Source organism: Anolis sagrei, chromosome 6 (genome assembly GCF_037176765.1).
Source record: "Anolis sagrei isolate rAnoSag1 chromosome 6, rAnoSag1.mat, whole genome shotgun sequence".
Classification (NCBI taxonomy): domain Eukaryota; kingdom Metazoa; phylum Chordata; class Lepidosauria; order Squamata; family Dactyloidae; genus Anolis; species Anolis sagrei.
Genome location: NC_090026.1, coordinates 129,523,720 through 129,538,720, shown reverse-complemented (window position 1 = coordinate 129,538,720; position 15,001 = coordinate 129,523,720). Strand labels below are relative to the sequence as shown.

General features: G+C 47.8%; 1 protein-coding gene across 1 annotated transcript in view; it reads right to left on the bottom strand.

Annotated features, from left to right (window-relative positions):
* PTH1R (parathyroid hormone 1 receptor) overlaps positions 1–15,001 on the bottom strand; it is a 183,658-nt gene that overhangs the window by 16,461 nt on the left and 152,196 nt on the right. The window contains exons 8-9 of the mRNA XM_060782697.2: positions 2,865–2,925; positions 2,197–2,263 (exon numbers count right to left, since the gene is read on the bottom strand). Coding sequence (XP_060638680.1) covers positions 2,197–2,263; positions 2,865–2,925 — 128 coding nt within the window. The remainder of the gene's footprint in view (positions 1–2,196; positions 2,264–2,864; positions 2,926–15,001) is intronic.

Sequence of the window (15,001 nt, the reverse complement as noted above, 5' to 3'; positions counted from 1 at the left end):
CATTTTGATTTGTCTTTCCATCCTCTAGCAATCACCACATGGGCTGCTCTTACTGTTACCTTAAATAACTCCTGGCAATTAGTTATTATACTCAGATGATCCAACACTCCCCAAAGTAGCAAATCATTATTAATTTGAATTTTTATCTGGAATATCTCCGAGGACTTCATCCCATTTGTGGAAGTAAGCAGGTGGAATCGTCTTCTTGGCGTGGCATTTCGTGGAGCTCCCTCTCTAAAGAAGATGGAGAATTTCCTCACCTCCATCACATAGGATCGTCTCCTCCACCTTCTAGCTCAACTGTCCACTTATTTCCCACCACACAGAGTGAGCTCCCGACTGTCAGTCCTATCTTTTGCCAACTCCTGCCTGCCAGCCCTAGCTTTTTGCCAACCTAGCTGTTATGTATCATGTTCTGTAGTTGATGGTGGTTGGTGGTGGCAGGCCTAGCAGTTGGTGATGGAAGGGTTAATGCAAGTCTTGGTTCTAAAGGGTTGAGTAATCTGTAAGTAAGAGTTCATGGCTGAAAGCAATTAAGGGTGGAGGTATGCAAGAGATGGGTTGCAGCTGGGTGTTTCTGGATATAAGGAGCGAGCCTTGGGACTGATCTTTGGGAGAAAAGTATTTGTCATATTTTGGTGGTAGATGCTGCTGGTTTTCCCCCAGGTTTGTGGATTTTTGGTGTCCTAACCTGTCTCTTGAACCTTTGGAATCCTGCAACCTTGAATCTTGGACTGGCTTTTGCCTACGGTATAGACTCTTGATCCCTGGACTTTGTTTATTGAACTCTCAGTGTTTGACCACTGGACTGAATCTTTTGACTACAGAGTTATCTTGAACTTGCAACAGCGTTTGCTGTTTTTGTTTTATATTGTGTGATAGAGTGAAATCTTTATGTTTTATATTTTGGACTATTAAAACAGTCAGAAAGTAAGTGCTGTTTTAATTAAATTATGTTATACAAACTAGGTTTTTGTTTGGTTCATCTCTGTCTAAATATTGGCAGAGTTCTGGCAACGCGACACTGGCAGTTTGAAAGCATGCAATGCGAGAAGATCAGTAGATACCGCCTCGGCAGGAAGTTAAAAGGGTGCCCCGTGCAGATATGCAGACATGCCGGCAACACGATCGGATATGTCTATGAACAACAGGCTCCTCTGCATGGAAAAGTGGAACAAGAACACTGTTGGGGTTCAGCCTGAGTTTGAACTTGAACCTGATTCTCTGTTTGTTCCTCCTGATGCTAATGAAAATATATTTACTGATGCTAATGAACATGTACCTCTTGATGCCAATGCTCCTGAAATTAGTGAGGAAGGAACTTCTGTAGATTTGGAAAATGAAAGTACCAGTGTTCATGAGAATGTTTCAGAGGGAAGCCATGACCTTTCACTCCCTTCTGCACCTGGTAACTTTAATGAGAACAGAAGGGGCCAGATTTGGCAAGACAGAAGTAAATCACTCAGCTTGCGTAGGTCTTCCCGATTAAAAGAAAAACAAACAATGGCTTCAAAGCAGAGGGGCGGTTCATGGAACCAATTCTTTGGCTTTAAGTGCCTTCCGCCGGGCTGACTTTCTCAGTTCAGGTATCGTTTCAGATTGATGAAGACCTTGGCAGTTCTCCCGGTTTCCCTGGCCATGGTCTTGAAAGATTTCTAGGATATCAAGCATGGTTAGTAGATTGCTAACAGGTTCCAGTATTTTACAGTGTGGCTTTGGGTTTTGTTTTGTCCATTTAAATTCATGTTTGCTGATTTTGCTCTGGCTTTTGACTTGCAATTTTTCCTTTATTCTGTAACCATTTTTCTTCAATAAAAAAGGATTGTTTTTCACAGTCAAGTGTGGTGGATAGTTATCTTAGGGCCTCGTTCCCTGCTCTGGATTGCAACAAACACTCCCCATGGCCAGAGTTGAGCATCACCTCCAGACACCGGAGACGAAAAGGGGGAAGACCTTTACCTTTGTCTGTGTATTGCATGTTGTTGGTCACTGTGTAAAAGGTATTGAATGCTTTCCTTATATGTGTCGTCTGTAATCTGCTCTGAGTCCCTCCGGGGAGATAAAGCGGAATATAAATAACGTGATGAAAATGTATTAAGAAGCCACAATAAAATAATTAAAATTCTTTTTTTTTTAAAGTGTGCAGAAATGGGGCGAATCCAGTATGCAATGAGGTCACGAGCCTGGGCTACTCACCATCACAGCTGCAAGGATGGGCACCTGAATGAACCACTTGAAGTAGCCAGCGCTCAAATCCCAGCATCTGCAGAAAGACAATCCCATCAAGTTGGTAATCCATGCTTAAAAACCATAATGCGCAGCAATATTAAGGAATTATTCCTTCCTGGGGTACCATCAGAATGACAAATCCAGTCTTTGCTAATGGTTAAACTGTGGAACTCGTTGCCACAAGTTGTAGGGATAGTTGCCAGCTTGGATAGTTTGAAGAGGAGACTGGATAAATCCATGACAGAGGGGACACCAAGGATTCTATGGACCAGGCATGGGCAAATTCTGGCCCTTCAGGTGTTTTGGACTTCAACTCCCACAATTCCTAACAGCCTACTAGTCCAAAACACCTGAAGGGCCAGAATTTGCCCATGCCTGATCCATAGAATCTCTTTGTTTGGGGATCTACAATATGATCCCTTTATTTGGGGGACCTGTACCCACAACTTTGCCTTTCTTCAAAGATGACACAAAGTTTGGATATTCTTTCTCCACCACTCTTCATTTTTAACAGGGATGTTGGTTTTTTTTTGCTCCACTCAGGAAAAATATTCAAGGCACCCCAAGGAAGTTAGAAGGAAGGACTAACTTCAAAGTTTGCACTTTCAAAAGCAAAAGATCAATGTAGGACTTACTCTGTATCTGCCACCGTTGCCCGTAAGGTGGCCCAGACTAAGACGAACACAGCTGGCAGCCCTGGAAAGAAACGGAAAGAGTGTCTGTGAAGATCTGTAGTTTTGTTTTACCTTGCCTTTTGTTGTAACTCCCATGCAGTCCCAAAGTACTCTTCCTTTTTGCACATTTCGGAGCCTTCTCCACTGTTGCTTGGAAGTTGCACTGATTTTTGTTGAAGTTGGTAGAATTTGGAGACTTTTCATAATATCAGAGGATTTAATGCAATGGTTCCCTGCTGTTTTTTGACCACGGACCACTTGACCAGGGACCACTTGACCAGGGACCACTTTGACCAGAGACCACTTTGACCAGAGACCACTTTGACCCGGGACAACTTAACCAGAGACAACTTAACCAGAGACAACTTGGTCAGGGACCACTGTGACCAGGGACCACTGTAACCAGGGACAACTTAACCAGGGACCACTTGACCAGGGACCACTATGACCAGGGACCACTGTAACCAGGGACAACTTAACCAGGGACCACTTGACCAGGGACCACTTGACCAGGGACAACTTAACCAGGGACCACTTGGCCAGGGACCACTTTGACCAGGAACCACTGTGACCAGGGACCACTTGACCAGGGACCACTTTGACCAGGGACCACTCGACCAGGGACAACTTAACCAGGGAGCACTTGGCCAGGGACCACTGTGACCAGGGACCACTTAATTAGGGACCAGTGTGACCAGGGACCACTTGACCAGGGACAACTTAACCAGGTAGCACTTGGCCAGAGACCACTTTGACCAGGGACCACTTGACCAGGGACCACTTGACCAGGGACCACTTGACCAGGAACCACTTGACCAGGAACCACTTGACTAGGGACCGCTTAACCAGGGACCACTGTGACCAGGGACCACTTGACCATGGACCACTTGACCAGGGACCACTTTGACCAGATACCACTTGGCCAGGGACCACTTGACCAGGGACCACTTTGACCAGGGACCACTTTGACCAGGGACCACTTTGACCAGATACCACTTGGCCAGGGACCACTTGACCAGGGACCACTTTGACCAGGGACCACTTTGACCAGATACCACTTGGCCAGGGACCACTGAGACCAGGGACCACTTGATCAGGGACCACTTAACCAGGGACCACTTTGACCAGGAACCACTTGACCAGGGACAACTTAACCAGAGACCACTTTGACCAGGTACCACAATCAAGAAGGTATAACTAGTAAAACTTGAACAGGAGCACATAAACAGGAACATCAAAGTTTCCAGGATATATTAAATTCAAAATCAAAGCTTGACTTGAACCAGGAACAAGAGAACTCAGTTTGGCTTTTTACTCTAACGCAGTGTTGCCTGAACTGACCTTAAGGTAAACAACTTGTTGTTTAATAGACACCCATGAAATCATTCTGTTTCCCGTGAATTTTCTCCACAACTTTCTCACCTAATCTCTCTGAACGACACAACCTATTTTCGCCTCTGATTTGTAAATGAAGACTTTTGTTGATTTCTGTAGATACAGGTGGGTTCCCAAGGGAACCCTCTTTATCACTCAGCTCTTCACTCGATTTTTTATCTGCTGTTGCTACTTCAGACTCCCCTGAATGCTCTTGAGGCCCTGCACTTTCTGAGCTGGTTTTCTCACAGAGAGAGCCATCATTTCCTAGACTGGAGATCCCAACTTTGCCCATCCCTAATATAAATGCATTAGCCGGAATGCTGTCGGTATCGTTCTCATGCTTCAGTTCTCTTATTGAAGTGGCTGCAAATTTTTGCCCAGTTATGTATTGACTTTCACATGTGAGCAATGCATACACCCAAAATTGCACAACACTGCCATTCAGCGTAAGAACTTGACTGCGGAGTTTGAAGCTGTGTGACCCTGATGTAGGATTTAACCCAATGCTTCGTAAATACCGACTTGCAGCCACACACACAAATGCACAGACCACAAAGGAGAAAAGATTTGACAGTTGCGCCGCCGATGTTGACTTCTATAGCATCCACATTGTATGCGCTGTGCACCTCCAGTCCATACACACAGTGTGTACAATGCAGGTCCTATAAGGTCAGGAGATCTCAGGGGAGAGAAGGGGGCACCACATTGCAGAACTGGACAGCCGCCCCACAATTTTGTTTCCCAGAATTGCCCTTGTGTACACAGATTTGGGAGGAAACCCCCCGTCTCACAGGATTTCCAATTCCTCTGTATGGACAACAAGAGCTGGGTGGTGAAGAAAGCTGGCTCCGGAGACATGAAGAAACAAACTAATGGGATCTAGAGCATATTCTGTCTCAATTCTCTTTAGATTCCTCTATGAGGGAATGGGATCCATCCCCTTTGGCCCCTTCTTTCTTCTTGGGTGTGTGGGCATCTCTTCTGTTGTTAGCACAGGGCACCAGTGATGACCATGCGCTTTCTGTGGCCATATGGGAATGAAGATTGCAAACAGATGGTAAAGTCCTGTGGGGCTGATGAAGTCTCATCCTGGAGGGATCACAGAACTCTGACCTGTTGCTACTGTGGGTTCATGAAGGTGGCTTTGGCCATCTCTGGGGCCCATGTGGAGCATTTCTGCTCCAGACGACTCTGGATATAGACTCACCCTAACATGACTAAACAGTGCCCATTGTTGTATTGTTGAAGGCTTTCATGGCTGGAATCAATAGATTCTTGTAGGTTTTTTCGGGCTATAGGGCCATGTTCTAGAGGCATTTCTCCTGACGTTTCGCCTGCATCTATGGCAAGCATCCTCAGAGGTAGTGAGGTCTGTTGGAAATAGGAAAATGGGCTTATATATCTGTGGAATGACTGGGGTGGGGCAAAGAGCTCTTCTCTGCTGAAGCTAGGTGTGAATGTTGCAGCTGATCACCTTCATTAGCATTTGAAGGCCTGACTGAGCCTGGGAAAATTTTCTGTTGAGAGGTGTTAAGATGTGCCTGGTTGTTTCCTCTCTGCTGTTTTGTTGTTGTGATTTTAGAGTTTTTTAATACTGGTAGCCAGATTTTGTTCATTTTCATGGTCTCCTCCTTTCTGTTGAAATTGTCCACATGCTTGTGGATTTCAATGGCTTCTCTGTGTAGTCTGACATGGTGGTTGTTGGAGTGGTCCAGCATTTCTGTGTTCTCAAATAATATGCTGTGCCCAGGCTGGTTCATCAGGTGCTCTGCTATGGCTGACTTCTCTGGTTGAAGTAGTCTGCAGTGCCTTTCATGTTCCTTGATGCATGTCTGGGCGCTGCGTTTGGTGGTCCCTATGTAGACTTGTCCACAGCTGCATGGTACACGGTAGACTCCTGCAGAGGTGAGAGGATCCCTCTTGTCCTTTGCTGAATGTAGCATTTGTTGGATTTTCTTGGTGGGTTTGTAGATTGTTTGTATGTTATGTTTCCTCATCAGCTTCCCTCTGCGGTCAGTGGTTCCCTTGCCATAGATGCTTGCCATAGATGCAGGCGAAATGTCAGGAGAAATGCCTCTAGAACATGGCCCTATAGCCCAAAAAAACCTACAAGAATCTAGTGCCCATTGTTCTTTGTTCATGAAATTGTTCAGGAACTTGTTAGATAGAAAATCTTTGTTAGACAGAAATACATTGGCAGTGGTTCCATTGTGTAAAATACAGTTCTAATGGACATGTGGTCACACACCTGCAGAATGATTAAGTGGGTAGTGTTGTAGCCTGGTCAGATTCTGAGTGCTCAGAAGATGAGGAAGGGGATGCTGGGAAAGACTGAGAGAGTCCAGAGGAGGATAGAAGTGGCCTGGAGAGAGTTGTTTGGGAATCTCCAGGCAGTTCCCACGAGACTGGAGAAAGCAATATCGGTTCTCATGAGAATCTGCCAGAAGCACTGGGATTGTGGCACAGCTGGCTGAGTATCAGCTGCATTAAGATCACTCTGACCAAAAGGTCATGAGTTCGAAGCCAGCCCGGGTTGGAGTGGGTTTCCAACCAATTGTGTGTAGCCTGTTATCGACCTTTGCAACCTGAAAGACAGTTGCATCTGTCAAGGAGGAAAATAAGGTACCACCTTAAAGTGTGAGGAGGCTAAATTAACTGATTTATGAGGCCATAAAGAAGACTCCAGCAAAGCATTCCAGCGGGGAAGCATGCGGGGAATGCGGAAGTGCTTCATCAGCGTCGCAGATGGATGATGAAAGCGACAGCTCCCCTGGCAGCCAGAAAAAGTTAAATAGCCTCTGTGTATGTCTGTATATGTTTGTATGTCAAAATTGGCATTGAAAGTTTGCCATATATGTGTACACTGTAATCCGCCCTGAGTCCCCTGCGGGGTGAGAAGGGCGGAATATAAAAGCTGCAAATAAATAAATAAATAAGTGCAGGGTGAGTGAAATGTGAGAGACAAGTAGCCTTGAACTCCATAGGCAAAATGTTAAACAGAGGCAGACTAGGTTTTCTCAGAGGCTTAGAGATAAGATTAGGAAAAGCAGGTGTGTGCAAAGTGATGTCATGGGAGGGATGGAGACCTTTTAAGTGGCTTCTTCTGATACAATCCTTTGTGAGAGCAACATTGAGTTCAAGAAAACAGCATTCGGTTCCTGATCCTTGGTTTTGTTTCATGTAACCAAGTTTGTTCCAGTTCCTACGTTGTGTTCCATGTGTCCAAATTTTCAATTCAAAAAGCAAAATAATATTTTCCTTTCCTGTAGGTTTTGGCAATAGCAAACTGCTGCAACCTCTCTTTTCTGCTATCCTTCATTCATAATGTTCGGCTCCAAAATGATACTGATTGCCAACATGTGGCCCGGCTTTCATCTGTGAAATGTTGGGAGAATATTGAAATTGTTATAAGATTCGGTCAATTGCAAGGAGGGCGGATTTAGCAACGGCTGGCTACGAACCAAACCGCTGTGTCCTGGAGCTGAATCTCGGATTCCCAGATGGCTGGCAAGTTAACAAAGATGTTGACATTTTCTCGGTTGAAATCTGAGCACCAAATTCTGGCGCTGGTGTTGTTTTCATTTGGGGGATTTGTTGACAAGGTTAGATACAGTTTCCTGGCAGGGATCCTAAGCCAGGCTTACAGCAGGTTTCTTTATAGCCAATGCAATTAGATGGCTGAGAAAAAGGTAATTGTTTCAGTGGGTATGAAGAGGGTAAAGTGGCCATCTGTCACACTCTGTTTGGTGGCCTTCTCAAGATCATCCATTTGGGCTGATCTTGGAGAACAGATGCAAAATCAGCTCGGTTTTTGACCTGTTCTGGAAAAGCAATTCTTTAATTTTTAGGCAACTCTTCCCTTTGAACAACTTCCACTAAACAAGGGAAGGAAAAACAAATCTTCCATACAGCCTCAGGGTCCCTTTCTGATTATTTCATTTTTGGCGTGGTTTGTGCCTCCAAAACAAACCAAAGTCCATCCAAAACATTTTCTCTCATCCCTTAGTTTTGTGTTATATGTATTTTAATTGTGCTGTGTTTTATTCCTCTGTTTTAAACCTGTTGTACCTCACCTTGAGCGCAAGAAGGCAGGTTAATAATAATAATAATAATAATAATAATAATAATAATAATACAAAAATCAGCATATAGAATCATAGAATCATAGAATCAAAGAGTTGGAAGAGACCTCCTGGGCCATCCAGTCCAACCCCATTCTGCCAAGAAGCAGGAATATTGCATTCAAATCACCCCTGACAGATGGCCATCCAGCCTCTGTTTAAAAGCTTCCAAAGAAGGAGCCTCCACCACACTCCGGGGCAGAGAGTTCCACTGCTGAACGGCTCTCACAGTCAGGAAGTTCTTCCTCATGTTCAGATGGAATCTCCTCTCTTGTAGTTTGAAGCCATTGTTCCGCGTCCTAGTCTCCCAGGAAGCAGAAAACAAGCTTGCTCCCTCCTCCCTGTGGCTTCCTCTCACATATTTATACATGGCTATCATATCTCCTCTCAGCCTTCTCTTCTTCAGGCTAAACATGCCCAGTTCCCTAAGCCGCTCCTCATAGGGTTTGTTCTCCAGACCCTTGATCATTTCAGTCGCCCTCCTCTGGACACATTCCAGCTTGTCAATATCTCTCTTGAATTGTGGTGCCCAGAATTGGACACAATATTCCAGATGTGGTCTAACCAAAGCAGAGTAGAGGGGTAGCATTATTTCCTTAGATCTAGGAACTATGCTCCTATTGATGCAGGCCAAAATCCCATTGGCTTTTTTTGCCGCCACATCACATTGTTGGCTCATGTTTAACTTGTTGTCAATGAGGACTCCAAGATCTTTTTCACACGTACTGCTCTCGAGCCAGGCCTCATTGTCCCCCATTCTGTATCTTTGCATTTCATTTTTTTCTGCCAAAGTGGAGTATCTTGCATTTGTCACTGTTGATATCTTGATTGCCAATATTAATAATAATAATAATAATAATAATAATAATCTATATAAATAAAAATGTAATGTTCGTTTGTGGGATTAACAAAACTCAAAAACCACTGGACGAATTGACACCAAATTTGGACACAAGACACCTAACAACCCAACGTATGTCCTTCACTCAAAAAAATGATTTTGTCATTTGGGAGTTGTAGTTGCTGGGATTTATAGTTCACCTACAAACAAAGAGCATTCTGAACCCCACCAACGATGGAATTGAACCAAACTTGGCACACAGTTCTCCCATGACCAACAGAAGATACTGGAAGGGTTTGGTGGGCAGTGTCCTTTGGTTTTGGATGTGAGAGCTGGACCTTAGGGAAGGCTGAGCAAAGGAAGAGAGACCCTTTTGAACTGTGGTGTTGGAGGAACGTTCTGAGAGTGCCTTGGACAGCGAGAAGATCCAACCAGTCCAGCCTCCGGGAAATAAAACCCAACTGCTCATTGGAGGGAAGGATATAAGAGGCAAAGATGAAGTATTTGGGCCACATCAGGAGAAGACAGGAAAGCTTGGAGAAGAGAATGATGCTGGAGAAAAGGGAAGGAAAAAGGAAGAGGGGCCGATCAAGGGCAAGATGGATGGATGGCATCCTTGAAGTGACTGGCTTGACTCTGAAGGAGCTGGGGGTGGTGATGGCTGACAGGGAGCTTTGGTCTGGGCTGGTCCAGGAGGTCACCAAGCGTCTGAAGCGACTGAACAAACAAACAACGACAAGATGAGTTCTGTATGAGTAATGTAAATTTGGTTGCAGGTTTGCAGGCAGTTTGGGCACAGTTAGGTCTCACTGCCTTCAGTGTAGCACTTGATGAAACTGAATTGTGGAAACAGAGCTCATAGCAACAAATGCGTTATCAGATGCACAGTACTGGGGTTCAGCATAAGGATGGTGCAACACAAACAACACTTGATGACATGGAAGACAATGAGATAGCATGCAATATCAGAGGTAGGCTTCTGTTTCCTGAAGTCCATTTGATAAGCTCCACATCCAAGTATTACACATCTTAGTACAGTGCTTCTCAACCTTCCTAATGCCACGACCCCTTAATACGCTTCCTCATGTTATGGTGACCCCCAACCATAAAATTAGTTTCGTTGCTACTTCATAACTCATTTTGCTGCTGTCGTGACTTGAGAAACTGCAAGTCACTTCTGTGAGAGAATTGGCCGTCTGTAAGTACGTTGCCCGGGGACGCCCAGATGATTTGATGTTTTTATCATCCTTGTGGGAGGCTTCTCTCATGTCCGCGCTTGGGGAGCTGGAGCTGACAGAGGGAGCTCATCTGCCTCTCCCCGGATTCGAACCTGCAACCTGTCGGTCTTCAGTCCTGCCGGCACAGGGATTTAACCCACTGCGCCACCGGAGGCTCCACTATTTTGCTGCTGTTATGAATAGTAACAGATTGGGGGAGGGTATTGATTTTGTCCTGTGGGAGTTGTAGTTTCCGCACCTGCCACCAGGCCGGACCATTGCCGTCACCGCAGCTGCTGCGGCCGCTATCACCACCAGCTTGCTGCTTATCTGCGGCCGCCATCGCCCAGCCGAAACCACCACAGCCGCCATCGCTGGGAGCCGCATAGGCCACACCACCGCCTAGACCATCTGAACGGCCGTCCCACTCTTCCATCTGGACGCAGCGACGAGACTGCGGAGGGTCTGACTGTCCCTGTGCGGACCCCTGGGTAGACACTTTGTGCCGACCTTTTTGTGTAGACCTTATATTGTGTAGACCTTATATTGTGTTGGCCTTCTCTGTGTAGACCTCGGTGCAGACCTTTTGGGTAGACCTCTGTGTAGACCTTTAGCGCTGGCTTTGTGTAGACCTTGGGCCGGCCCTCTCTGTGTTAGTACAGAGTGTGTAATTACTGTAATTACTGTAATCGACCAACAGTGCTGTCCCACTGCCGAGTTGCCACCCCCAGAAGCCCCCATCCGCTTCATTCCAACCGTCTAGAGACTCCATCTGGGTCACAACAGCTTTGAGCTAACTTGCCATCTCTCAGCCCCATAGGAGGGTGATTATATACCATCAGCTTGCACATTCCTGGGCTTATATCGGTTGATAATGTGATATAAATACGAAATATAGCACTTTACGTAAGAAAGCACTTTAAGGCGCCTGCCTTGCCGCCAACTGCACTAGCACTTTCGCCCCTTCCCTGTCCCTCCGTGCCGCATTTTAGCTACTGTAGCTACCGTCCAATCAATATAGGGCACTTATTGCACTTTAGACCTAGCACTTTACTTGTGCACTTTATGAACTATTCGATTGGTGTGGCCGGAACATCGAACACCACCTGTATAGCTGTTATCCATGTGGTCCCCCATCCCCCTTTGTGTACTATCCTTGTTACTATTGTATAGTGTAAGGGACAAGAGAGGAGGTGGGTTGGACCCTGTAAATAAAAATGAGGTGGGGAGGGGGGTAGAGGGGAAGAAAGGATATGGCCAAGGACCGAAAAATCAAACAACGAACAAAGCAGAAAGCAAGATCTTGTCTTTAGATTGCGGCATGGAGGGGGGGAGGTGTTCCATTAGCCGAGGGGCCCCCATAGAGGTCGTGGTGGGAAGGAGGAGATGCGGGAAAAGGAGACCTCGAATTCGGCCTAATTCGGACCGCTTATCCACATTAACAACCCCCAACCGGTCTCCTAAGGTAAATTGGTGTAACCAGGTGAGCGGGCCCTCCGGTTTGAAGGTAGTGTTGTTGAACGCCAGATCTGTCAACGGAAAAACGACCTGGATCCAGGATTTAATCCTGGAGGAGCGGGCAGATCTGGCGTGCATCACGGAGACCTGGCTGGATGAAGCGGGGGGCGTAAATCTCTCCCAGCTTTGTCCTCCAGGTTTCTCCGTGCAACACCAACCAAGAGCCGGAGGACGGGGAGGCGGGGTCGCAGTGGTCTATAGAGATTCCATCCATCTGACCAGGAGTCCCATCCCGCAGACCACAAATTTCGAATGCGTCCACCTGAGGGTGGGTGACCGGGACAGAATAGGGATTCTTGTAGTGTACCGTCCACCTCGCTGCACTACAGTCTCCCTGCCTGAGCTAGCGGGGGTGGTCTCGAGCCTGGTGGTGGAGTCCCAATGGCTTCTTGTGCTGGGGGACTTCAACATCCATGCCGAGGCAACCCTCACAGGAGCGGCTCAGGACTTCATGTCTGCCATGGCAACCATGGGGCTGTCCCAACAAATAACTGGCCCCACCCACTGTGCTGGACACACATTGGACTTGGTCTTCTGCCAGGGATGGGAGCAAGGTGGCGGTGTGGAGGAGCTGTCTATCTCTCCGTTGCCATGGACCGACCACTTCCTGATCAGATTTAGGCTCACTGCGCCCCCTAACCTCCGCAAAGGTGGAGGACCCATTAAGATGGTCCGCCCCAGGAGGCTTATGGATCCGAACGGATTCCTGATGGCTCTTGGGGAGTTCCCCGCTACCTCGGTAGGTGACCATGTCGAGGCCTTGGTCGCTCTCTGGAATAGGGAGATGACCAGGGCAATTGACAGGATCGCTCCGGAACGTCCCCTCTCAAGTAACCGAGCTAAACCAGCTCCTTGGTTCACTGAGGAGCTGGCAGCGATGAAGTGAAGGAAGAGGGAACTAGAGAGCGTGTGGCGCTCAGACCCAAGCGAGCCAAATTGAGCACGGTTTGTGTCCTTTCTAAGGGCATATGCCGCAGCAATAAAAGCCGCAAAGAAAACTTTCTTTGCGGCCACTATTGCGTCTGCAAAAAACCGTCCGGCGGAGTTGTTTCGGATTGTCAGAGGTCTTTTAACTCCCCCTACCTCAGGTGGGAGCCCTGACAACTCGGCCACGCGCTGTGAAGCATTTGCTCGGTTCTTCGCAGACAAAGTCGCTTTGATCCGTTCTGGGCTGGACGCCACATTAAATGCAGTCTCGGTGGATGTGACACAAGCACCTGCTTGTCCTATTTTGATGGATTCTTTTCAGTTTGTGAAACCCGAGGATGTGGACAAGATACTTGGAGGAATGAGGCCTACCACGTCCATCCTAGACCCCTGCCCATCCTGGCTTCTGAAAGAGGCCAGAGGGGGATTGACTGAGTGGGTAACAGTGGTGGTTAATGCCTCCCTTCGGGAAGGCATGATTCCAGCGAGCCTAAAACAGGCTATTATAAAGCCGCTGTTGAAGAAACCATCACTGGACCCCACCAAATTTGACAACTTTCGGCCTGTTTCCAATCTTCCCTTCTTGGGCAAAGTCATGGAAAGCGTGGTGGCCTCACAACTCCAGGTATTCTTGAGAGACACGGATTATCTGGATCCGGCACAGTCTGGCTTCAGACCGGGACATGGTACCGAGACGGTCTTGGTCGCCTTAGTGGATGATCTCCGCCGGGAGCTAGACAGGGGGAGTGTGTCCCTGTTGGTGCTTCTGGACCTCTCAGCGGCCTTCGATACCGTCGACCACGGTATTCTTCTGGGACGCCTTGCAGAGATGGGCCTTGGAGGCACCGCTTTGCGGTGGCTCCAGTCATTTCTGGAGGGTCGTACCCAGAAGGTGTTATTGGGGGACTCCTGTTCAACACCACAGCCGTTGACCTGTGGTGTTCCTCAGGGCTCCATACTGTCCCCCATGCTGTTTAACATCTACATGAAGCCGCTGGGTGAGATCATCCGGAGTTTCGGGGTGCGGTGTCATCTGTATGCAGATGACGTCCAACTCTGTCACTCCTTTCCACCTGCTACTAAGGAGGCTGTCGAAGTCCTGAACCGGTGCCTGGCCGCTGTGACGGTCTGGATGAGGGCGAACAAACTGAAATTAAATCCAGACAAGACAGAGGTACTCCTGGTCAGTCGCAAGGCCGAACAAGGTATAGGGTTACAGCCCGTGCTGGACGGGGTCGCACTCCCCTTGAAGGCACAGGTTCGCAGCTTGGGTGTGACCCTGGACTCATCACTGAGCCTGGATCCCCAGGTTTCGGCGGTGACCAGGGGAGCATTTGCACAGCTTCGGCTCGTGCGCCAGCTGCGCCCGTATCTTGGGAAGTCTGACTTGGCCACGGTGGTACACGCTTTGGTCACATTCCGCCTCGACTACTGCAACGCTCTCTACGTGGGGCTGCCCTTGAAGACGGCCCGGAAGCTCCAGCTAGTCCAGCGTGCGGCAGCCATGTTGTTAACCGGAGCGGGACGCAGGGAGCACACAACGCCCTTGCTGTCCCAGCTCCACTGGCTGCCAATTAGCTACCGGGCCCAATTTAAGGTGCTGGTGTTATCCTACAAAGCCCTAAACGGTTCCGGCCCAAAATACCTTGAGAACCGCATCTCGGCCTACGAGCCCACGAGGACCTTAAGATCATCCGGGGAGGCCCTTCTCTCGGTCCCGCCTGCCTCACAGGCACGCCTGGCGGGGACAAGAGAGCGGGCCTTCTCGGTGGTGGCCCCCCGGCTGTGGAACTCCCTCCCTGCTGAAATCAGACAGGCGCCTTCCCTCATGGCCTTCCGCAAGGGCCTGAAAACCTGGCTCTTTGAGAAGGCCTTCAACTAAGTGCTATGTTTTTGGAATGACCACCGGAATGGACCATGACTACGAGATTGATTATGACCCTAAACAAGACGAAGCGGATTTTTAGTTAAGTAGCTGTGTATTAGTAAGATGTGTGTTGTGGTCCTGATTTATTGTAACCTGTTGTCCTTTGTGTTCTATGTTCTGTACACCGCCACGAGTCGCCTTCGGGCTTGAGAGTGGCGGTTAACAAGTGC